This window comes from Schistocerca americana, chromosome 1 (genome assembly GCF_021461395.2).
Source record: "Schistocerca americana isolate TAMUIC-IGC-003095 chromosome 1, iqSchAmer2.1, whole genome shotgun sequence".
Classification (NCBI taxonomy): domain Eukaryota; kingdom Metazoa; phylum Arthropoda; class Insecta; order Orthoptera; family Acrididae; genus Schistocerca; species Schistocerca americana.
Genome location: NC_060119.1, coordinates 813,119,645 through 813,143,957, shown reverse-complemented (window position 1 = coordinate 813,143,957; position 24,313 = coordinate 813,119,645). Strand labels below are relative to the sequence as shown.

The 24,313-nt window shown below is 39.6% G+C and overlaps 1 protein-coding gene across 1 annotated transcript in view; it reads right to left on the bottom strand.

Annotated features, from left to right (window-relative positions):
* Nucleotides 1-24,313, bottom strand: part of LOC124612894 (centrosomal protein of 290 kDa-like) — a 220,283-nt gene that overhangs the window by 99,252 nt on the left and 96,718 nt on the right. The window contains exons 16-17 of the mRNA XM_047141357.1: nt 12,045-12,287; nt 6,410-6,535 (exon numbers count right to left, since the gene is read on the bottom strand). Coding sequence (XP_046997313.1) covers nt 6,410-6,535; nt 12,045-12,287 — 369 coding nt within the window. The remainder of the gene's footprint in view (nt 1-6,409; nt 6,536-12,044; nt 12,288-24,313) is intronic.

The following is a 24,313-nucleotide window of genomic DNA, read 5'->3' as shown; positions in this document are numbered from 1 at the left end:
TCTATTGTCTGGTAAAATTTCTTTTGGTTTGTGTTGAAGGTTTTGTTTTGTTTCCTTCTATTTTCACTTTTTTTGTATCTTCTAAGTCGTTTGGCCAATGCTTGTAATTTCTGCTTCTTTTCATCTAACTGCTCTATCACTTCTTGTTGTGAGATTTTACCTAACCTTTTTCGTATTTTGTCTGATATTTCATTTCTTATAAATTGTGTTAGCTGTCCAATGTCTTTTCTCAGTTTTTCTATTCTGATCTGTAGCCTGTGTTGCCATGCTGGTTTTGTGGGTTTCTTCTGTGTCTTGGTTGGTTCTGATCTCTGCCTAGTGTGTATATTTAGTGTAGTGAGTGCTCCTACATACATCAGTAGTTGTAACTCTTCCATAGTTGTATTTTCATTTATTTTGTTGTGTATGATTGTGTTGATAGTTGTTATTGTTATTTCGACTTGTGGGTTATTTGGTGGTCTATGCAAGAATGGTCTAATGTCTGTATTTGTGTCTTTGTATTCTATATATGTCAGCTGAAATTTTTCTTCTATATCTAACATGTGTGTCAGTTCATGTTCTATTTGTGCTTGTTATTATTATTATTATTATTATTATTATTATTATTATTACTGATATTCCTGATTTTTTTAGTGTGCCTGCGTGTTGATCTATAGTTCCTTTATAAATACAGTTTATCATAAATATATCTAAAAAAATATTTCAAAAAAACAGAAAAGATTTAACAGTCAATGTTATCAACAGATGTGTGCATGTACACTAAAACTCAGAAGAGATCAGATTTTACAGTTGTTTTTTACAGGAAATAAGAGAGATATATAACAAAAATTTAGAACAAAATGCAAATTGTGTACTGTTCCCAGATTAATCATGCAAGGCTACCATAGGAATTCTGTCATTTACTGAAATCCCTCCTACCTCCTCCAAACAGATTGCAAAGTAATCCAGACAACACACTGGCCCCACTGTCAGCCAAAATTGAGGATTTGCCATAAACCAAGATCAAGAGTGCTTCTTACCAGGTTTATTTATTTATCATATGGCTTTTTGATACAATGAAAAAATACACAGAATGTAGAGCTTAATATTTGTGATATAAAATCTTGTGAACAAACATCTAGACCATTTATGTAATCTATCGACTTTGGAGCACCAGCAGGAAGTCTTCTGGTCTACCATCATATGATATTGTGGGGCGTTCTTCTCTGATATGTCTGATGATTTTCCATTCTCAGCAATCACAAAGTGGGCCTGGTTGCTTACCCCATTTGTGTAAAAAATTAGCACGTCTATTGTTTTTGGTTCTAATTCAGTTTATCATTGACCATGTTTTGTGTGGCACATCATATCCAAGTGGTTTTTGGGTGATACACTTCATATTAATATTTTCATCTACATCTAGATCTACGTAGATATTCTGGAAGTCACCATACGGTGCTTGGCAGAGGTTACCATGTACCACTTTCCTGTTACACTCACAAACAGAACAAGGGAAATACGACTGCTACATGTCTCTGTATGGGCTGTAATTTCACTTATATTATCTTTGTGGTCCTTACGCAAAATATATGTTGACGACAGTAGAATTGTTCTGTAATCAGCTTCAAATGTCAGTTTTCTAAATTTTCCCAATAGTGCTCCTTGAAAAAAATGTTCCCATTTTGAGTTCCCAAAGCATTTCTGTGCCATTTGCACATGGTTTGAACCTACTGGCAACAAATCTAGCAGCCTGCCCCAGAATTGCTTCAATGTTTTCCTTTAATCTGACCTGGTGCAGATCCCCAACACTCCCCAATCATTCGCCTTCCCTACCACAATCCTCACATGCTTGTTCCATTTAAAATCTCCGAGCTCATTATGGCCAGATATTTAAACTACATTACTGTGTCAAGGAGGACACTATTAATGCTGTATCCAAGCGTTACAGGTTTGTTTTTCCTACTCATCCGCATTAACTTAAATATTTCTACATTTTGAGCTAGCTGCCATTCATCACACCAACTACAAATTTTGTCTGAGTCATCATGTATCCTCCTCATCATCATCATTTTGGACAGTTTCCAGCCACTGGCTGGGTCTGTCGGGAACACAAGCCTCTCCATCGTGTTCTGTCTTTCCACCATTCCCCCTCTTCCACCTTCGTCCAGTTCTCTCCTCTTCTCGTCACACATCCCTTCACTCCCTTCACCCATCTATCTCTTGGTCTTCCCCTGGGCCTCTTCCCCTCCAGTTGCAGATCAAACATCCTCTTTGGAATTCTTCCCTCCTCCATTCTCTTCATGTGTCCATACCACTGCAGTCTTGATTTTTCTATCCTGTCCTGTACTGGTTCCTCCTTTAGTCTTTCCCTCACATACACATTTCGCCAATCTGTCTCGTCTTGTTACACTCAACCTGCTCCTCTGGAACTTCATTTCACTAGCTTGTATTCTACTTTTTTCGCTTTTGTGCATTACCCATGACTCACTTCTGTATGCCAATATGGGGACAAAGTAGGTTCGGTATATTATTCCCTTGGATTTCTGTGGCACCTCCTTGCTCCAAGTAAGCCCCCTAATGCATTTGAAGAACTGCCCTGCTTTTCTGCACCTTTCATTTATTTCAATTGCTTTTCCCCCCTTACTTTCAATCATGCTTCCCAGGTACTTGAAGTTCTCTACCACTTGTAGTTTTTCCCCTCCACAAGTTATATCCACATTTGGCCTATTCTTCTTCCTTGTTGTGACAATTATTTCACTTTTCTTTGCAGAGAAATGCATTCCATATTGTGCTGCCGTTGCCTCCCATACATCTAACTGCTCTTGCACCTCCTTCTCGCAATTTCCCCATATCATCAGGTCATCGGCAAAAAGCACTGCTTTCATTTTATGACCTCCAATTGCATCTGATACTTGCTGTAGGATTTCATCCATAACAATAATAAACAATAAAGGCGAAAGTGCACTTCCCTGTCGCAGCCCATTTTCCAGCTTGAACCATGCAGTACGTTCCCTCCCCACTTTCACACAACTCTCACTTCCCTCATACATTTTTCTGACTTTTCGTGTTATCTCTTCATCTATCCCTTTTGCGTTCAGCACATCCCAGAGCTTGTCCCTATAGATACTGTCATACGCCTTCTCAATATCTAAAAAGGCCATGATTAAGTCCTTCCCGTACTCACAGTGCCTTTCCTGCAGTTGCCTTACCGCAAATATGAGGTCCGTTGTTGATCTTCCCGGTCTGAAACCATACTGCTCCTCTTGCAGTCTTCTTTCAATACTGCTTCTTATTCTCTTCTCCAGGATCTTTTCATAGATTTTTCCACAGTGGCATAGCAGGGTGATTCCTCTGTAGTTCTCACATCTCCTTTTATCCCCTTTCTTGAAGATCGGGACTATAATTCCTTTCTTCCAATCCTCAGGAATTCTGTTCTACTTCCACACCACCCTCAGCACTCTGTATAGCCACTGGGATCCTACTTCTCCTGCTGCTCGTATCATATCCTCTGTTACTTCGTTCCAACCTGGTGCCTTGCCCCCTTTCATCCTCTTTATGGCTTCTTCCACTTCATTCCAAGTTAGATCATCAATTTCCCCACTATTATAATCGTCTGCTGCCTTAGGCTCTCCATCGCTGTTAGTTACCCACTTGGCGGCATTCAACAGATCTTCAAAGTACTCCTTCCAAATCTTTTTGAGCTCATGCATTTCCTCCACAACTCTTCCATTATTATCCATGATCCTCAGGCACTCGCTTCTGTCGTTCCTCTTATTTCTTACCATGGTGTAAAGTACTTTTTTGTTCCCTTCACTGTCCTCTTCTAACATTCTTGTCCATTTTTCCATCCACTTCTTCTTCTCCGCCCTTACTATGGTCTGTGCCGCTTTCTTGCTTTCCTTATATTTTACCCTAGCTTCCTCTGTTCGGGTCTGGAACCATTCTCTGAAGGCTTTGTTCTTTCGAAGTACTGCCTCTTTACATATGTTGTTCCACCATGGGGTTTCCTTACTTCTCCTCTTTGTGCTAGTTCTTCCGCACACAGTCTCAGCTGCCTCAACTAGAGCCCTCTTAAAATCTCCCCATTCTTCTTCCACTGTTCTATGATCTTCCTTTGGCAGCTTCTTCCTGATCAGTGTCTGGTACTGGGTCCTCCGTTCATCCTCTTTCAGCATCCATGTCTTCAACCTTTTCTCCTGTATGTCTGTTGCCCTCCTATCTTTTTTCTCTCTCAGGGTGGCTACCATCAGCCGATGGTCACTGTCTAAGGCCTCACATGGAATGACCTTAACATCTGTGAGGCTGCTCATCATCTGCCTATCCACTAGTACATAGTCTACTACTGAAGTTTGGGACCAGTCTTCACTGTACCAAGTTATTTTGTGGCTACCTCTCTTCTTGTACCAGGAATTTGCGATCGCCAGCCCATTCCTCTTGCAGAATTCCAGCAACAATTTTCCTTCTCTATTTCGGTTCCCCCAGCCCTCTGGTCCCATTATCTCCTCGTATCCTTTCCTGTCTGTGCCAACATGTGCATTGAGGTCCCCTATTATAATCTGATTACCTCCATTTAGCTGCTTTTGCATGTCATCTTCAAATTCCTCCTTCTCCTTCTTTGTACACCCCACCTGTGGGGCATATGCTTGGATGATTTCAATGCTTTTTCCTTTCACTTGTACTCTGGCTTTTATCATTCGATCATTGATACCTTCCACCTCCTCCTGCAGACCCTCTCTGACCACTATTGCCACTCCATTTCTTCCCCTCTCATTCCCTATCCAGTACAGTTTACATCCTTTACTTAGTGGTTTTTACCAACTCCTCTCCACCTAGTCTCAGCAAGTCCCAAGATGTCCAATTTCCTCCTTTCCATCATTTCTACAATTTCTTCTAACTTCCCAGTTAGAGTCCTTACGTTTAAGATGCCCAGTCGTAAACCATCTCGTAATCCTTTTCCATTGCTTGGTCGGTTTCCTTTAAATCCGTTCCGTGATCCGAGGCATGTTCCCTTTTTGAAAGCAGTTGATTTATCCACTACTGGCTTGCTAGGCCTATCGCAGCTTCACCAGAGCTCCGTTAGCCGTCACGTTTCAGGGTTCCCATAGGGCCTTCCCAGCTACCGTAGCGGTCCTGGGGCACACAAAGTCCCCGCTGTACATCGCCCCTATAGGCAGTCCCCTACTTTGTGCCGTTGCCCATCTCCCACGACTTGGACGAGGGGATGGACTTACGGGAGACCATGTATGTATCCTCCTACAGTCACTAAAACTTGTTGTCTAGTCCATTCTTGAGACCATGCATTAGGAATGTTGAACTCATCTTCTACAGTGATCCTTACTGGTTTTGTTGGTGGTCATGTAGAGCATAGTTGGTTAAGGTTTGCATCATCAACATCTTGACGAACTGGGTTTGTACTCATTTGTAACAGCATTTATGCAGCAAAGTTGAGGGAATGCTATGTGGCTCAGTACTGGCAACCATACAGTAAGTGTTGATTTAATAATGCTAGTAATGATTCTCATGACGCTGTTTAGTTAGACATCTATCTTTTGTGCATATATGCTGTTTAGCCAAACCAGTGCACAATATTTGGCAGAAGAATGTAGGGTGGGTGCTTATGCTCCCTAGGTTGTACCACATATCTTTTGAATGATGATGTTTCCTGTCTTCAATTTGTTGGCTGTTTTTGTTAGATGCTCTCTGAAAGACAGAGTTCTATCAAGAGTTACCTCCATGCACTTTGGTGTTTTAGTATAAGTGAGTTTAGTGTTTTCAAATTGATATATTATTGACAGCATATAAAATGAATTTAGTTAAAAGGTGATGTACAGTGACTTGAACATAAAACAGCGGTAATTATAAGACTTCTGAAGTAATGGTGCTTCTATACTCCCGTGAGTCTGAAATTAAAATAAATTTTTGTCCCTTTAGACAAAAAAGAGGTACTGATCTGCTCAACCAGTGATTAAGGACACTAATCAGTACTATAACTAGTTTAACAATGCTGAGCTGTCTTGGATTTCTTACGGCCTCACTGCCCAAAAACAACTGAGAAAACATTATTATTCCACTGACATATCATCACTGTCGTGCACCAAAAAAAGCATAAAAACATCTTCCACTAATTATGTCCACTGATCTATGTTCCTTGCCAAATATTTTCCAACAATATCATGTCCCTTGCCACATAAGATATTCCAATAAGAGCAACAGTAAAAGCAATCATATTGGAAATAAGAATGTTAGAAGCATTTTCTGATTCAACATGATGTGGCAGGATGTCACTAATTGTGTGTTGAATAACATTTAGCCAATGACAGTATAAAAGTTCTTACAAGTATCATTCTCATATCTGCACTAAAACAGCTAAAATATTTACCTGGGAATACAATCAAGAAATGAAAAATCATGTTCAATGTAAGTTACTTACTCCAATTACAATCTTTAATTTCTCAGCAAGCTGTTTAATAATTTCTGACGCCATCTCCAATGAAGAAAGGGGACTAGCATCAACTGGAGTCTGTTGGAGCAACAAAAGACGTTGATGCATGGCTTCCTGTTAGGAAAAAAAATTGCACATCAAGACCTGGAGATATATATACAGACCATTTCAAATATAGGTAGTTATTCACATAATGTGACAAACAAATATTAATAGTGTAGCTACCAGATGGGTTTGTAGGTATACTCTATCTTTGGGTATCATCAACAACAAATGACTGGTGTTCACCAATAAGCTTGCAGGTATAAAAATCCATTTGTTAGAAGGTATAGCAAAGAGGATAAAGTCTGAATTAAGACAGAAGTAGAATGACATAGATGATGTCACAAGTAGAATTGAAGCAAACTAGGAAAAACTGAAAAGAAATTATTTAAAATTTCAGAACTCACTATAAGTGCCTAACAGGTGCGGCGGATTGTAGAAATCTCTCGCTAGGTCCTGAAATATGTTTGTGGATCGTATGTCTGTGGACAAATCACAGATCACAGTGAACGATCACTGAATGTTTGGAATGCAATCTGATGGACTGCACATCTGTGGACAAATTACAGCTCGCAGTGAACGATTGTGAGTGCAATCTGACGAATCGTATGTAACATGTGATGGTATAGCTGCCTGGATGTAATATGTTTCTCTGGATATTCAGTGATGTTATGCAGTTTTATTTCTTTTTCTATGCTCATATAGAGTAAGAACTTTGCATTAGAATTTACAGTCATTCCAGGAGCACAAATCACTCTGAAAAGTAAAGTGGAAGCTGGTGTTACTGTTGACAGAAAAAAAAAAAAAATCCCAACATCCAAGAGCGAGTTGTGCAAGACGAACAAAAGTTGGTAGCTCTGTTTTCACATCTGAAAGATGATGTCTATTCAGATTTTAAGCCAGCCACGTAAGAGTGGCACTAGTAGCACCACTAAAAGGATGAAAATCAGGTTTGTATTAAGTAAGCACTCTAATGGTCATGAGCATTAGTTACCTTTGAAACTGGACACAGTGAATAGATGGTAGTAAAAAATGCCTTTTAGATGACAAAGATGCCATTATCGACAGCTCAAAGAGTTTAAACAAGGTTGTGTAACAGGGCTATGAGAAACTGGATGTTTCTTCTGTGATACTGCAGAAATACTGAGCAGAAATGTACCCACTGTACATGACTGCTATCAGTGCTGAGCCATAAAAAGCTATGATCATAAGACGACCACACTCCAGAGACGACCACACTCCAGACAGCCACGTGGCACTACCAAGAGAGAAGACCGTTGTGTTCGGCATATGACTGTGGGGCATCGTACTGCATCTGCAGCAGCAATTCAAGCAGCAGCTGACACCACACTGGCACAATGAACTGATACAAATCAGGATAGCTCCAAGCCAGATGCCCTGTAGCTTGCATTCAACTCTCAGCCCAAATCACCACCATTTGCGACTTCAGTGATGTCAAGCAAGAGCTTAATGAAGGGCTGTTGTGTTTTCTGATGAAAGACAGGTCTGCCTCAGTGCAGGTGATGGTCTTGTATTGGTTAGGAGGAGGACAGGTGAGCACCTGCAACCAATCTGTCTGCAGCCAAGACACACTGGACCTACCACTGGAGTTATGGCCTGGAGTGCGGTTTCATATGACAGCAGGAGCACTCCCGTGGTTATTCCAAGCACCGTGATATGAACTGTTGTGCTGTCATTCATGAACAGCATTTCAGGGTGTGTTTTCCAACAGGATAATGTTTGTCCTCAAACTGCTCTTATGACTCAATATGCTCTGCAGAGTGTCAACATGTTGCCAGATCCGTCTCCAGTCTAGCACATATGGGACATCATTGGATGACAATTCCAGTGTCATCCGCAATCAGAATTAACTGTCCCTGCATTGACAGACCAAGTGCAACAGGCACAGAATTGCATCCTACAAACTGACATCCAGCACCTGTACAGCACAATGCATGCACCTCTGCATGCTTGCATTCAACTTTCTGGCAGTTACACAGGTTGTTAATGTACCAGCATTTCACATTTGTAATGGATTTTCTTGCACATACATTAACATTTGAACTTGCAATGTTAATCACTGAAATGTGTTACCCAGGCACATTTATTCCTAAAATTTCATTACTCTGCACTAATTATTTCTTGGTGTTGGGATTCTTTTTCCATCAGAGTTCATGTAAAAACAGTGGTATCCTCAGATTTTGCAGTAATTAGCATTTTGAATCTAGTGCTGTCAGAGTAGAAATTAATGCAAAGTTCATACATACAGGACCATGTGATGATTTTTTGGTTTTTTATGAAACAACTAGAAATATTATTAAAGATTTCAACTTCTCAGCAGAAAGAGATAAGAGTAAATGGAGATTTTAAATGGATATTTCAAATATGGTAAGGAAAGTTCTGGCAGAATGTAGGAATCAAAGAAAATGTAGGAGTAAAGGGGACCACTCACTGAATAGTAGAGGTGTTGTGTCTCTTACAGGCACACTAAGAGAATGAATACTTTGCTAGCTTTCGGATGAATCCTTTAACAAGGTGGAGTGTACAGACACACACACACACACACACACACACACACACACACACACACACACATTGTGCTGGCTAATCACACAGTCAAAACTGTGTGTTCAGTCGGCACAATGTGGCAAAATTATGTATTAAGTTGAGGTGTTAATATAAATGTTTAGGTCATACTTGCTCTGCAGCTGTACTTCAGTCTCTTGTCATTTAGTGTAATCTAACTCCCTCTCATACAATTTACAACAAGAGTAATGTGAACCAGCTGTACTGCATTTGATGACATTTCAATAATTCATAAGCACTGTGTAAATACTTGCAGACAAACTAAATGACTAATTAAAAAAAATACAAATTGACTACTTAACACAGTAAGGACCAGACAGTTTTGTTCGAACTTACCACAGAGGCCAGTTATTGTGTGCTGCCTGACTTGCATGCAGCCCACATAAAATAGCTGTCTTGCAGGTTCTCTGGTCTCCTTTCAGTACCATCAGTAGTCTATACATAACAGTTTTTTTTTTTTATGTTATTGTCTCTCTGCATCTACCCATAAATAAATTTGTATCATCTTATTTTATACTTTTGGTGTTTGAAAAGAAAACATTTCTTTGCATTATGAAACAATAATTTTTAATGCAGGCAGAAAATTTTTGTAAACTATTACTGTGATGTAGTTGTAAATTTCATGTACATATAATCATCATAACCCACCAGCTAGATGTCTTATTCACACCCTTTGTATACCAGTTGATTTTAGAGTGCAATTAATGTTCTATTCTACTGATCATATTACATTCAAACTTAGAAATCCTACACACAAGAGATTCTGGTAGTTCTTCAATGTGTGGTACTTCATGAAGCACATTTCCTTGTGAAAAGGTACCTTGCATAATGAGCAGTGGGTTTCCTTCCTCAAGTTAGGCGCACTGAAATGTTGCCGGAGTTGGACTGATATTTCTTGATCCCTGATCCAAAAGCTGCCTCCGGTTTGTGTTTCTTCATATCCTCTGAGTCTTTGAAGATGGTCCTGTTTAAGATGTTCAAGATGTAGGAGTTTTCCTGGGGTCTCTGTCTTCTCTTTCGTTGTCCCCCTGAGCATTCACTTCTGGCTGCTGCATTGATACAACAGGAATGACTTGTTCTTCATCTTCTTTTCGTGGGTTTATGTTCTATACACCATGAAGGCAATGATTAGCACAAGCTGATCAGCCAGAGGACTGCCTTCTTGCTCCATTTGACAGTCTTTCTCAGGACACAGTCGTAGAACAAATACTGGGCTGCTCTGTCCTCACCCTTCATGTAGTTACTGTTCTGAAGGATACAATCAGGCTTCTTCATAACACCTCTCTTGCTTTCTACACTCTTCATCATAGCTGGATGTACACTGCTAACCATTTGCCCCATCTGCTTGTCTTTCCAACCTTGTAAAACCATATCTCCTTTCCAGCTGTACATGCTTTCCCCTCACTTGAGATTGTTTACAGCAGTTGAAAACTCAGGTGAAAGTCTCCTATTGGTCATTATTGTCCCACAGACCCTACTCTTCCTTACATGCAGGTCTGTGTGTGTGTGTGTGTGTGTGTGTGTGTGTGTGTGTGTGTGTGTGTGTGTGTGTGTGTGTGTGTGTATACTTAGAGATTTCATAGTCATCAAGATCATACAAGAGGTCAAATATACCGACATTAGCATCTATACTCTTCTTACTCCACACCTTGCCAGCTAATAGTTCAAACTTCACCCAACAGAGAATACAACTGGCAATACACAAACAGAGATTTCTGTGCCCCGTCAGTCACCACTGGCTGCTGTAGTATGGAGATCTCCAGGACCCATCATCAATGTGTTAAGAAGTATTAATGAAACACGAACAAGAAAAATGTACACAACATAATTTGTGTAAATGAAAAATATTTTATGTTGTGAAACGTAACCAACAGTCCCCAAGAAAATTGTTTCAAAACAAGTTTAATAAATTACAATTCTCATTTTTTTCTAATTTAATTTTTTTGCAAGCATTAGTGGACAAACAGACATCAACTGCCCCTGCTGCTAAACATAACAGTTCATTTTCCACAGCAGACCTTTATGAGAGTGGCATTAAAAATACTGGATGACACTGCTTGATAAAATGCTTATGTCTGGCAGGGTTGAAGAGAGCAATCCATCACTAGTATGCTGGGGCCTTAAGAATGAAGACACACACAGGATGAAAATTATATCCAGGGCAAGATGTATGAAATTATCAAACAGAAAAGGTGAAAGAATTCTGTAAGAATGAAATTCAATGCACAAATATAAATGACAGAAATGTTCTGCCATGCTAAGTATCCTCTGCAATGCACTTCACAGAGGTTTGCAGAGTATGTATGTAGATGTTGATGCAAAAGAGCCAGGCATTCCTGCACTAGTATGCAACACATCATCCTCAATGTGCTGCAATGTCATAACATGCCTGCCATACCAAATAACAGTGGAACTGAAAGATGAATTTATTGGTACCTGGTAGGAATCTTTTGCAGTATTTTGATGCTGAAAATGTGGATTTGTAAGAAGAACTGTTGCAGGGGGGAGAGACCCATGTTTGAATACTGATAAGAAGAAACAAGTTATCTTTCTCTCTCTGTCATGATGAATAAGGTGTAGTTTTGAAACACTAAATAGATATCAGAACATCAATCACCTGTGCTACATAAGAAGATCTCCTCAATAACCACCTTCACCATGTAAACATTAATAACTGACAAGGGCTGCTGAGTGCCAACTTTTTATGCTGCTAGTAATTCAAAAGTACTTATATCACATGAAAAGAGAATTTCATCAACTGGTGAAAAATGAGTTTTTAACATAGCTTACTTCCAGGAAAAATACTTATTTTCAAGATGTATTCACACACTTCTAGTAAGCTGAAATACACATTACACTTCACGGGGATTTTACTGAGCTATGGCATTGTTATACGCCCTAGGTAAATAAAGGATTTGCCACATAAGCTATAACACAGATTTTTATTTGAAACAGCTCCAGAGTTGTCAAGTTAAATACATGTAACATAGTGTACCTGTTGATGATTCAACTGCATAATCTCATGCCGCACTTTTATATCACTTTCGGAATTCCACATTTTTTTAACATCTGTTGGAGATGGAACATCAGCACATTTCTTTAGAGCACCTTGCCTTGAATTTGCTAGGCACTGACCATAAAGCAGACCTAACTGATGCCGTGCCATGCAATAGCCTTCTTCCAACTGCTCAACAGTGTGGGACAATTGAGATAAATGCTTTTCTTGAACTTCATACTCCTAAAACAAACAGAGCAAGTTAGTGAGATGGCATGTGCTAAACAATTTTATCCCATCATAATAGCAGATAATCACTAAACAACAAAATTACAATTCAATGGAACAGTAAAGACAGTCATTTTACTGATCAAACTATATCCATTAACAAGAACCAAATACACAACTTGTTCAGTACTCTTCATATATTTGTAAATATTTTTTGACCTAAAATAGAGTAAATTCACTTGGATTTACCAAGAGGCACATTCTCTTACAGAAACATTAATCACATTTACTGACTTTCATCAACAGGAGTTCATCCATTTGATGAAAGAGAGGGAATAGTTGGACCAATAAGTCCTCTAATAGTGGATGAACAACATGTGTGATGGTTTTGAGGTTCCATTGGTTGAAACATATAATCTCAGCTTCCAAATATTGAGGAAAAGCTGAATAGGAACTTTAACACTGCCGAAGGATTGGTGAGCACAGAACTGCCTTTCCTTAAGGAAATTCAAGTGCCACATTTCAACGCACAGTCACAAGTGATAAGGAATGTGAATGCCTTCATGGAGATAAACAGCTGCCACTGAAATATGGTTCTGAAGAAAGACAAATCAATGACAGCAGTGATGCATCACAGAATGTATTCCACAAGATGCTAAAAGAACTGGGGTAATATCTTAATCCATCATGTTCAAATGTTGCTGACAACTCATTTACACTGGTAGAGACAGGTGCAAGGCAGGTGCATCTTGCTTAATGACAGACAAGATATGACCAATTGCAATGAGTTCCGGTGATACAGCTGTCACACAGGTTCTCTCAGATTTGTTGAATGTTCTCAAAACTTTCTGACATAATTCAGGAGTTTTTGTATGTTCGTCCTTGTTGCACGTGGTTATGAGGACTTCTGCTGTTCAGTATGAAATGAAAATTAAAACACCTGCAGCAATTGTTTCTGTATTTAATTTATTTACATGACACTATCACTTCATTCATCAACCAGCAAGTCATTCGTTGATGAACAAAGGGGTAGCGTTATGTAAATCAGAGATCTATGGACACCAGTTATTTAATATGACTGCACCTGACATTGGATTCCTCCCAATTTACATTGGCCATGGAGCCTGAAGATAGTGTAATAGAACACCAAAACTGTTTGTGTAAACAGATTAAATGCAAAAGAGATGGCTGCAGGTGTTTTAATTTTCATTTCATATATCAAGAGCTGTGCAAAGGCTTTTTGAAACTGCAGTTGCATGCAGGTTACTGAAGGTGAACAAACAGATGAAGCCAATTTAACTGTACATTACTGTATCACTGTATGGTGAGAAACAATGGCAAATGGATCAAGAGATCTATTTCATATCACATAAGCCACTCCCACACAAGATGACTTCTCTCTTGTTGGGAAACAAGATGAGTCACTTCTTGTCGTTTTCACATAATCATCCCCTGCCATCATCATGTACCAACACAAAGTGTAGGTCATCGGCCATGACAGTCTTCTTCCCACGCTTTAACCACTGAAAGATGACGACGTTTCTGACTACATGCCAACATGCATCCTGTCAATCTTGATGCATAAAGAGATGTGCTGACCTGTATAGAGTAATTTGCTTATTAAGATGTCTTCTGTAATGTGTACACTGTCACATTTGGTGCAGAAAGAGATATGTTAAAGTCTAGAGTAATTTGCTTATTAAGATGTCTTATGGAATGTGTACCAGCACCCTAAGTTGAAACATCTTATTTTGCATTTTTCAAACTATTATGTCTTATGGACTTACTCTCTGGGGAAACTCAAGTCATGTTCAAAACATATTACTTCTGCAGAAGAAAGCAATCAGAGACATTACATGCCCTCAACACAAAGCACAATGTAAGCCTTGTTCTCTGAAAGTAAAATAATGACTGTTACAAATCCCTACAGGTTGGTGCAAATAAAGGTGGCCTAGAGAACAGAGTTCTAGGGTACAAAGAAACACAGCACAGGAAAGGAAATACATAGCAATGCTGAAAGTGATCACTATTCACCTCTTGGCACTTTTGGGCCCTGGTCAGCAGGTTGCTGAAGGCAGATTGAGGCTGGACTGCTGGAAATGCTGCAATCTCAAAATTTTCTGCTGCAATTCTTGAAAGCAATGAGGGCTCTTGTGATACACCTTAGACTTGAGGGATCCACACACTGACAGATGAGGTGACCTGGGTGGCCAGCTAGGGCCACGACCAAACTGATCTCTGCTAACAACTCTGTCAGGCATGAAGACTGTGTAAATGTGCTCCGAGGTTTGGTCGGCTGTATGGGCAGTTGTTCCATTCTCTTAGAAGTAACTCTAGGCCTTTTCTGTCAAAATGTTGGCAATGTAATGCACCAAAGTCAGCATGTGATAAAACTAGATGTGACCAATAATGTCGTATGCAGACACTGCACACTAAATCCCAACCTTCTGATCATGTAACTGTGTTTCGTGGAAGGTATGTGGATCCTCCGCTGCTCGGAACCAATTTGTTGTTTGTTTCTTTAGTTGTGTTTCGACTGAATCTGCAAATATTCACAATACTCACTTACTTCTTCCTACTGTTGCCCTAGATACAATGCAAAAATACTTGTCCTCTCCTCCCTGTTTTCCATAATCATTTATATGATTGGAAACAAATTTCAGAAGATACAGGATATAATCATATCACAGTCAACGAACAACTACCATTAGGCAGTTTTGCAGACTTGGGAGAAGTACTAAAGAACTTTTTTGTATACTATTGCTTAAACGAATGACTTGAGTCTATATAAGTGTCATGCTAGTCCATAGTTATAGCACAGTTAGATCCATTAAACATTCCAAACAAAAATTTTCTTGTACTTTGAATAGCTCAAAACTGAAAAAAGAAGTAGTAATAGTAGTAGTAGTAGTAGCAGTAGAAGAAGAAGAAGAAGAAGAAGAAGAAGAAAAATAAGAGAACAAATTGTTCTGCATTCTAAAAGGAAGAATGAATTAATATTAGAGTTACATGATGTTAGTCATCAAGACCATAGGAGACAGAGCACATTCTCATTCGCAAATGAGAGGAGTGGGGAAAGGAATTGTCTATAGCATGTTAAAATCTTACTTGAAGCACACCAGTTCTCTATTAATAGACACTAGTACCAGAAGTGATACTTACAGCAGTCATAGTACATAATTTCTGAGTTGCAGTTAGTAAATTGTATTACATTTTAGCATGTGGAAGTGAACTGCAACTTTATCTCTTTTGCATTTGTGAGAACTAGGTTCACAGGTAAAGTAACGCTCATCAATATGGATTTTGGCCATTATAAGAACTTAAAGGAAGAGCTGACGATTGTCTGTGAATAGCTGGAATGTGTAATGAAAACAGCCGAAAAGCTTCATATGGACACAGCAAAATGTGCCGGTGATGGAATGGCGTGGCAGTCTCTTGTTGTAATAAATATGTTGTAATAAATATGTCATATTACTGATATGGTCTACAGAGAAACCTGACCTGTACCTGTCACATCATGTCCAGATCTGAAACCAGCTCCATACTTCTAATGAGAAGTGTTGAGGTACTGTCTCCTGCTGATACTGAGACAGAGCCAATGGTCCTCACCTCTTCTGCTTGAGAAGTGCCCTCTCCTTTGTCATCAGAGCTTAGTTGTGTGATGGTCCCTCTAAGCAAATAGTGGCACAAATGAGAAATAATATACTGTGCATCTTCGGAGGAATTGTCCACTTCATGGAAGCGGCTATCCTGGGAGCAATTGAAGGAATAAATCGCATCCTGTTTGTGACCACAAAAACTGTCATCACACTATCGACTTCAGTCCATAACTACCCCCTAAAAACTGAAGAATCAGAAATGAGGCCTTATATTATCCCAGTATGATTAAGTCAAAGTGACATAATCAAAACTGGCTTGGCATTATCAAACAGATATCATAATATAATGCGAATGGCGATACTTCTCCTGTTGACACAAACAATATCTCAGTCTGTCACTGGAGCTCATTTTTGGTTCTGTTCAGAGACTGGAGGAAATGGTGAACACAGTTAGACTGAATTGTGAGGCCTTGTTTCATCTACTGCTTTGCAGCAACAGTGCACGAATCTCTGGTCTTGGTGCCATGTGGAGTGTTGGTAGCACTGGTGCCCTTCTGTGGCTGTCTCTGTGTTATTAGTGAAAAGCAGACAATCTTCATATGGAAAAATGATTGAAGCACATTTTATATGTAAATCTGTTCCTTTATATCTCCTTCATCAGGACAATTGAAGATTTCGTGGCTCCAAGTTTTGTATTTAAATTATCACATAAGACTGCATCATGCGTAGTAGGCTGCATTTTGCCAATAGCAAACATTGTCAAATATTAAGTAACATTCATGATAAGTAGTGGTTAAAGGTTACATTTTATTGTAAATGAATTAATTAACATAGTGCAGTTAAGTGAGATATGAGTTTTTGGTTTTCAGCAGAAATAACTAACTTTTTAGCATTATATGATACATATGAATTGCTAACCTGTGGGCTTAATTTCTTGCATCTTGTAAATAACAAAAATTCAAGTATTGTTAAGTGATTTAGTTCTATGTTTAAATTTATAGCCTATTTTGCAAATTGTGATAAGTGTGGATGTTTCCATGGGGTTGTTAGATAAGGAATGGTAAGTGAAGATTGTGGACGGGAGTTCCATCGTGGCGACTGTAATGGAAAACTTAATGGGGAACTCAACAAGGCCTGTTCACTGAACTGTAGGCTCTGCAAAAACACAAGACAATAGCTCAACAGAAAGCAATGATCTGTGTCCTTCAGGCTGAATTAGATTACCTGAAATTTGAAACAGATAGGATAAAGGGGCAAAAATACCATGGGAACCATGTAAAGGTCACAAGTAATGGGTGAGAGGGTAACAGCTCTTCAACTTTTTAAACTACACTTGAGCTTACAGTATCCAATAAGTATGGCTTGTTAGGTTAAAGTAGAAGAGGAAAAGCCCATGCAGGCGTGGGTCACAGCACAGTACAACGGAATTGTAGCAAAGTTACTAAGTGCAGATCTGTATCAAAAGTGATTAGGAAGAAAAGAGTCTCGCTGCTAGGTAGCAGCCACAGTCGAAATGTACGCCAGACGGTACTGGATGAATTAGGAACAGGGTACCATAGGGAATTTTGACTAAGAGGATAAGATGATTATAGTAGGTGGAGTAGAGAACAGCCTGGCTAAAAACAGAAATTCCAGTATTAGGTATGATCTGTATAGAATAGGAATAGCAACTTCATGCACAAGTGCAACTTTTGTGGAGGTCCTGCAGGGCAGTGATCAGCCCTGGATTAACACTACTGTGAGCCACGTGAACATGGAATTGTGCTGGCTGCTGCTGACTGAACTGAAATCTCTTATGAGTACAGTGTCTGGTGGTACAATTGGGAATTGGGGATGTACTAGACATGGCCTATACCTCAATAAAAGAGGGAAAGATAAGTTGGCTCAGCTTCTTGCAGAAAATTTATGGGGGGGGGGGGGGGGGGGGGGTGGGCATCATCATACAAAGCAAGATTCTTGTGGTTGCTGGTGTCAAAGAGGTACCTTCTTTAGATGAGAATCAACATACAGGAAGCCTGTTTTGAAAGAAATCAAAATAACGGAAACCCAACACAAAATGCTTGAGAATCCACATAAGGTGAGCTTACCAGTAATTCATCAGAATATCAGAGGATTGAGTAACAAGATATAAGAGCTTCTTGCTGTTTGGAGAATTTCAAGAGCTTTAGAAAAATAGATATCCGATGCCTATTTGAACATTACATAACTACAGGTTTAGGGAAGTTAAATATAAAATATCACATTCTAGCATCTCACTCCTTCCTTCCTTCCTTCAGCCCTGAAACCAACCAAATTCGGGTTGGTACTGGTACAGAACTTTAAACCATACCTGAATATAGGCTATTATTACATTGGGGTCACCACTTCTATGAGGATTCTAAAGCTATTGCCAGCTTCCGCCTGGGGAGGAATCTGTGTAGCCCTTCTATCTGTGTCTACTGTATTTCATGTGGTCAAATGTGACAAAGTCTTTCAAAGTGTCTGGATATCCCGTAACTGAGACAGTATGTGGGAACAAGGCAGGACTACAGGCCACAAGACAGGGTTATAAATGATCAGTCATAGGTAGTAAGTATGTTTAATAATCATTTCTTAAATGTGGTAGAAAATACGGGGGTCAGCAGTTCTAGAGAAAATTCAAAGCAACATGCTGAACAAAAACAGACATAAAATTTGATCATATGTACATCTCACCCTCTTCTCATTTTGAAATTAAGAAAAATGTATATTCTTCTCTCACAAATAGAAATTCATCTTGATTTGACAGCATTTCCAACAAAGTACTAAAGACTTTCTCCCACGTAATAAGCACTGTCTTTTCTGAAATATGAAATGCGTCATTAACTCATGGTATTTTTGTCCAGAGAACTTGAAAGACATCATTTTTAAACCTCTCTATAAGATAGTTGACACGAGAGATATCGATAACTACCAACCACTTTCGTTACTGACATCTCTTCCCAAAATTTATCAGGAAGTGATGTAAAACAGCTTTCCACCTGAGCAAAAATGATATCCTCTGTAAATTGCAGTTTGGATATCTCCCATAAGTCCAACCCCTCGTCCAAGTCGTGGGAGACGAGCAACGGCACAAAGTAGGGGACTGCCTATAGGGGCGATGTACAGCGGGGACTTCGTGTGCCCCAGGACCGCTACGGTAGCTGGGAAGGCCCTATGGGAACCCTGAAACGTGACGGCTAACGAGGCTCTGGTGAAGCTGCGATAGGCCTAGCAAGCCAGTAGTGGATAAATCAACTGCTTTCAAAAAGGGAACATTCCTCGGATCACGGAACGGATTTAAAGGAAACCGACCAAGCAATGGAAAAGGATTACGAGATGGTTTACGACTGGGCATCTTAAACGTAAGGACTCTAACTGGGAAGTTAGAAGAAATTGTAGAAATGATGGAAAGGAGGAAATTGGACATCTTGGGACTTGCTGAGACTAGGTGGAGAGGAGTTGGTAAAAACCACTAAGTAAAGGATGTAAACTGTACTGGATAGGGAATGAGAGGGGAAGAAATGGAGTGGCAATAGTGGTCAGAGAGGGTCTGCAGGAGGAGGTGGAAGGTATCAATGATCGAATGATAAAAGCCAGAGTACAAGTGAAAGGAAAAAGCATTGAAATCATCCAAGCATATGCTCCACAGGTGGGGTGTACAAAATAGGAGAAGGAGGAATTAGAAGATGACGTGCAAAAGCAGCTAAATGGAGGTAATCAGATTATAATAGGGGATCTCAATGCACATGTTGGCACAGACAGGAAAGGATTCGAGGAGATAATGGGACCAGAGGGCTGGGGGAACCGAAATAGAGAAGGAAAATTGTTGCTGGAATTCTGCAAGAGGAATGGGTTGGCGATCTCAAATTCCTGGTACAAGAAGAGAAGTAGCCACAAAATAACTTGGTACAGTGGAGACTGGTCCCAAACTTCAGTAGTAGACTATGTACTAGTGGATAGGCAGATGATGAGCAGCCTCGCAGATGTTAAGGTCATTCCATCTGAGGCCTTAGACAGTGACCATCGGCTGTTGATAGCCACCCTGAGAGAGAAAAAAGATAGGAGGGCAACAGACATACAGGAGAAAGGGTTGAAGACATGGATGCTGAAAGAGGATGAACGGAGGACCCAGTACCAGACACTGATCAGGAAGAAGCTGCCAAAGGAAGATCATAGAACAGTGGAAGAAGAATGGGGGGATTTTAAGAGGGCTCTAGTTGAGGCAGCTGAGACTGTGTGCGGAAGAACTAGCACAAAGAGGAGAAGTAAGGAAACCCCATGGTGGAACAACATATGTAAAGAGGCAGTACTTCGAAAGAACAAAGCCTTCAGAGAATGGTTCCACACCCGAACAGAGGAAGCTAGGGTAAAATATAAGGAAAGCAAGAAAGCGGCACAGACCATAGTAAGGGCGGAGAAGAAGAAGTGGATGGTAAAATGAACAAGAATGTTAGAAGAGGACAGTGAAGGGAACAAAAAAGTACTTTACACCATGGTAAGAAATAAGAGGAACGACAGAAGCGAGTGCCTGAGGATCATGGATAATAATGGAAGAGTTGTGGAGGAAATGCATGAGCTCAAAAAGATTTGGAAGGAGTACTTTGAAGATCTGTTGAATGCCGCCAAGCGGGAAACTAACAGCGATGGAGAGCCTAAGGCAGCAGACGATTATAATAGTGGGGAAATTGATGATCTAACTTGGAATGAAGTGGAAGAAGCCATGAAGAGGATGAAAGGGGGCAAGGCACCAGGTTGGGACGAAGTAACAGTGGATATGATACAAGCAGCAGGAGAAGTAGGAACCCAGTGGCTATACAGAGTGCTGAGGGTGATGTGGAAGGAGAACAGAATTCCTGAGGATTGGAAGAAAGGAATTATAGTCCCGATCTTCAAGAAAGGGGATAAAAGGAGATGTGAGAACTACAGAGGAATCACCCTGCTATGCCACTGTGGAAAAATCTATGAAAAGATCCTGGAGAAGAGAATAAGAAGCAGTATTGAAAGAAGACTGCAAGAGGAGCAGTATGGTTTCAGACCGGGAAGATCAACAACGGACCTCATATTTGCGGTAAGGCAACTGCAGGAAAGGCACTGTGAGTACGGGAAGGACTTAATCATGGCCTTTTTAGATATTGAGAAGGCGTATGACAGTATCTATAGGGACAAGCTCTGGGATGTGCTGAACGCAAAAGGGATAGATGAAGAGATAACACGAAAAGTCAGAAAAATGTATGAGGGAAGTGAGAGTTGTGTGAAAGTGGGGAGGGAACGTACTGCATGGTTCAAGCTGGAAAATGGGCTGCGACAGGGAAGTGCACTTTCACCTTTATTGTTTATTATTGTTATGGATGAAATCCTACAGCAAGTATCAGATGCAATTGGAGATCGTAAAATGAAAGCAGTGCTTTTTGCCGATGACCTGATGATATGGGGAAATTGCGAGAAGGAGGTGCAAGAGCAGTTAGATGTATGGGAGGCAACGGCAGCACAATATGGAATGCATTTCTCTGCAAAGAAAAGTGAAATAATTGTCACAACAAGGAAGAAGAATAGGCCAAATGTGGATATAGCTTGTGGAGGGGAAAAACTACAAGTGGTAGAGAACTTCAAGTACCTGGGAAGCATGATTGAAAGTAAGGGGGGAAACGCAACGGAAACAAATGAAAGGTGCAGAAAAGCAGGGCAGTTCTACAAATGCATTAGGGGATTATTTGGAGCAAGGAGGTGCCACAGGAATCCAAGGGAATAATATACCGAACCTACTTTGTCCCCATATTGGCATACGGAAGTGAGACATGGGTAATGCACAAAAGCGACAAAAGTAGAATACAAGCTAGTGAAATGAAGTTCCAGAGGAGCAGGTTGAGTGTAACAAGACGAGACAGATTGCGAAATGAGTATGTGAGGGAAAGACTAAAGGAGGAACCAGTACAGGACAGGATAGAAAAATCAAGACTGCAGTGGTATGGACACATGAAGAGAATGGAGGAGGGAAGAATTCCAAAGAGGATGTTTGATCTGCAACTGGAGGGGAAGAGGCCCAGGGGAAGACCGAGAGATAGATGGGTGAAGGGAGTGAAGGAATGTGTGATGAGAAGAGGAGAGAACTGGACGAAGGTGGAAGAGGGGGAATGGTGGAAAGACAGAACACGATGGAGAGGCTTGTGTTCTCGACAGACCCAGCCGGTGGCTGGAAACTGTCCAAGATGATGATGATGATTTCAGAAGAATTGCTGAATTGAGAACATCATTTTAATATTCACTCACCAAATTTTACAAGTATTAAATAACAAAACAGCATTGGCTGATATTTTCTGTGACTTGTCTAATGCATCTAATCGTGTGAATTACAGTTTTCTCCCAGATAAACTGAGGTTTCATGGAATTGATGGTACAGGCAACTACAGGGTACCATCATATCTAACCAAAAGATTCCAAAAAGTTGTATTCAATAATTTAACTAAAATAAGCAAAAAAATGTTCTTCTGAACGGAGAAACATCACCTATAGATTTCCACATAGCTCAGTTGTAGGTTCAAGATTGTCTCTTATATTTGTAAATGACCTTCAGTCTAATATACAACAAAGAGAATTAATTATTTTTGCAAATGACTAATATCGTAACCAATCAAAACATATATACGGCAATGGAAGAAACTGTAAATAATGTTCTTAAAAGTATTATGGAGTAGTTATCTGCATATGACATTCAGTCCTGCACATTAGAGGTATTACACCAATTATAAGTGTAGCATTTGGTAAGGAAATAATAAAAGAGTTGCTGTCCTCAAATATTATTGGTGTCCATGTTAAAGACAATTTAAACTGGAAAGAGAGACACTCTGGAACTTGTAAATCAACTTAGTTCAGCCACATTTGCGCTTTGAATCATTGCAAATCTTGGGGACAGACAAATCAGTAAGATAAGATATTTTGTGTATTTTCATTCAGTCATGTCATTTAGAACAATGTATTGAGGCAAATCATTTTTAAGAGAGAAAGTATTCATTGCTCAAAATCACAGTGTAAGAATAAAATGTGATACTCACCCATAATCATGTAGACACCTGTTCAAGGAGTCAGGCAATCTAACTACTCCTTACAGTATATTTATTCCCCCATGACATTTACTCAAAATAACCCATTACAGCTCTCAAGGAACAATGATGTACATAATTACAATACCAGACAAAAAAATTACATTCATTATTCAATATTAAGGCTGTCTTTTACACAAAAAGAAGTGCAAATGCTGCCATCAAAATTTTTGATCACTTACTCAATAACAAAAAATGTCTAACAGCCAAGATAAATTTGAAAACATACCAAAAAAGTTTCTCCTTGACAACTTTTCCTATTATGTAGACAGCTTTATATGTTTGTAATGTGTAAAGAGTGAAGGGTAGGAATTGCTACTTCACATCTGTATTTTAAAAAATGAAAAAATAAATAAATCCACTTGTAAATGGTCAGCATGTAGTCATATTTACACAAGAATATGCAATGCAAATGTAAGGTGACTCGTTCCATGTCATTATGATTCATCACACAAGTGATCCACAGAACAAAAAACTAACTAACTAAAGTAGAAACTTTTTTCATTCTGTGAGAAGCTCAGCTATAAATTCTACAACCTTGGAGAGTTACCACGATTGATCAGATGTATGCATTGTACAATGTAAATTCCTACTCAGGTAGCAGAGTTAAGTATACGGACCTTTCTTTAGGTACGTTTATTCTCCAAGGACTTCAAAGAAAATCCCATCATCTCTTAAATCATTTATCACACCTGATCATATAACAAATACAGAATGCCAGAATATTAAAATACTTGTAGTTAACTGCAGAACTGTACACATCCAAGTCCAAGTAAGGGCCTTTCTCCAAAAAAGAAGTCATCCCCACAAGGCAGTATGAATTGAGAGTTGGTTGGAGCTCAAAACAGAAAGTGTGGACATTTTCATCACCATATGAAACATATCATGGAAGGAAAGATTAGAGTCCCCTGGACGTAAAGTAAAGTAATAAGAGATGGATAACATCCACCCCAGTAATTTTTTAAAGCAGAGAATGTTACAACACACACTGTTACAGTCTCGCAGAAAAATACATGTGAGGAAACTGACAGACAAAATTTAATGGCAATTCCTGTTTCCACATGAAGGATTCTGAATGAAGCTTAGAATGATTTCCACACTCAGGTCCTGGTTTAAGATCTGTCTAAAGCTCTGGATAAATGTAAAGTCAACAAATGAATTCACAAACTTTCCATCCAGTCTCTCACGAATCATTCTGATGTTAAAACTGAAAAAACAAACAGAAAGCAAAAATTAAAAAGATCAACATTTAAAACATTCAGAAGACCCTACTAGCCATCTGATGGTAGCCACTGTACACACTTACAAATGAGAGATATTATGCACTTCAGGTGCTGGGCGACAA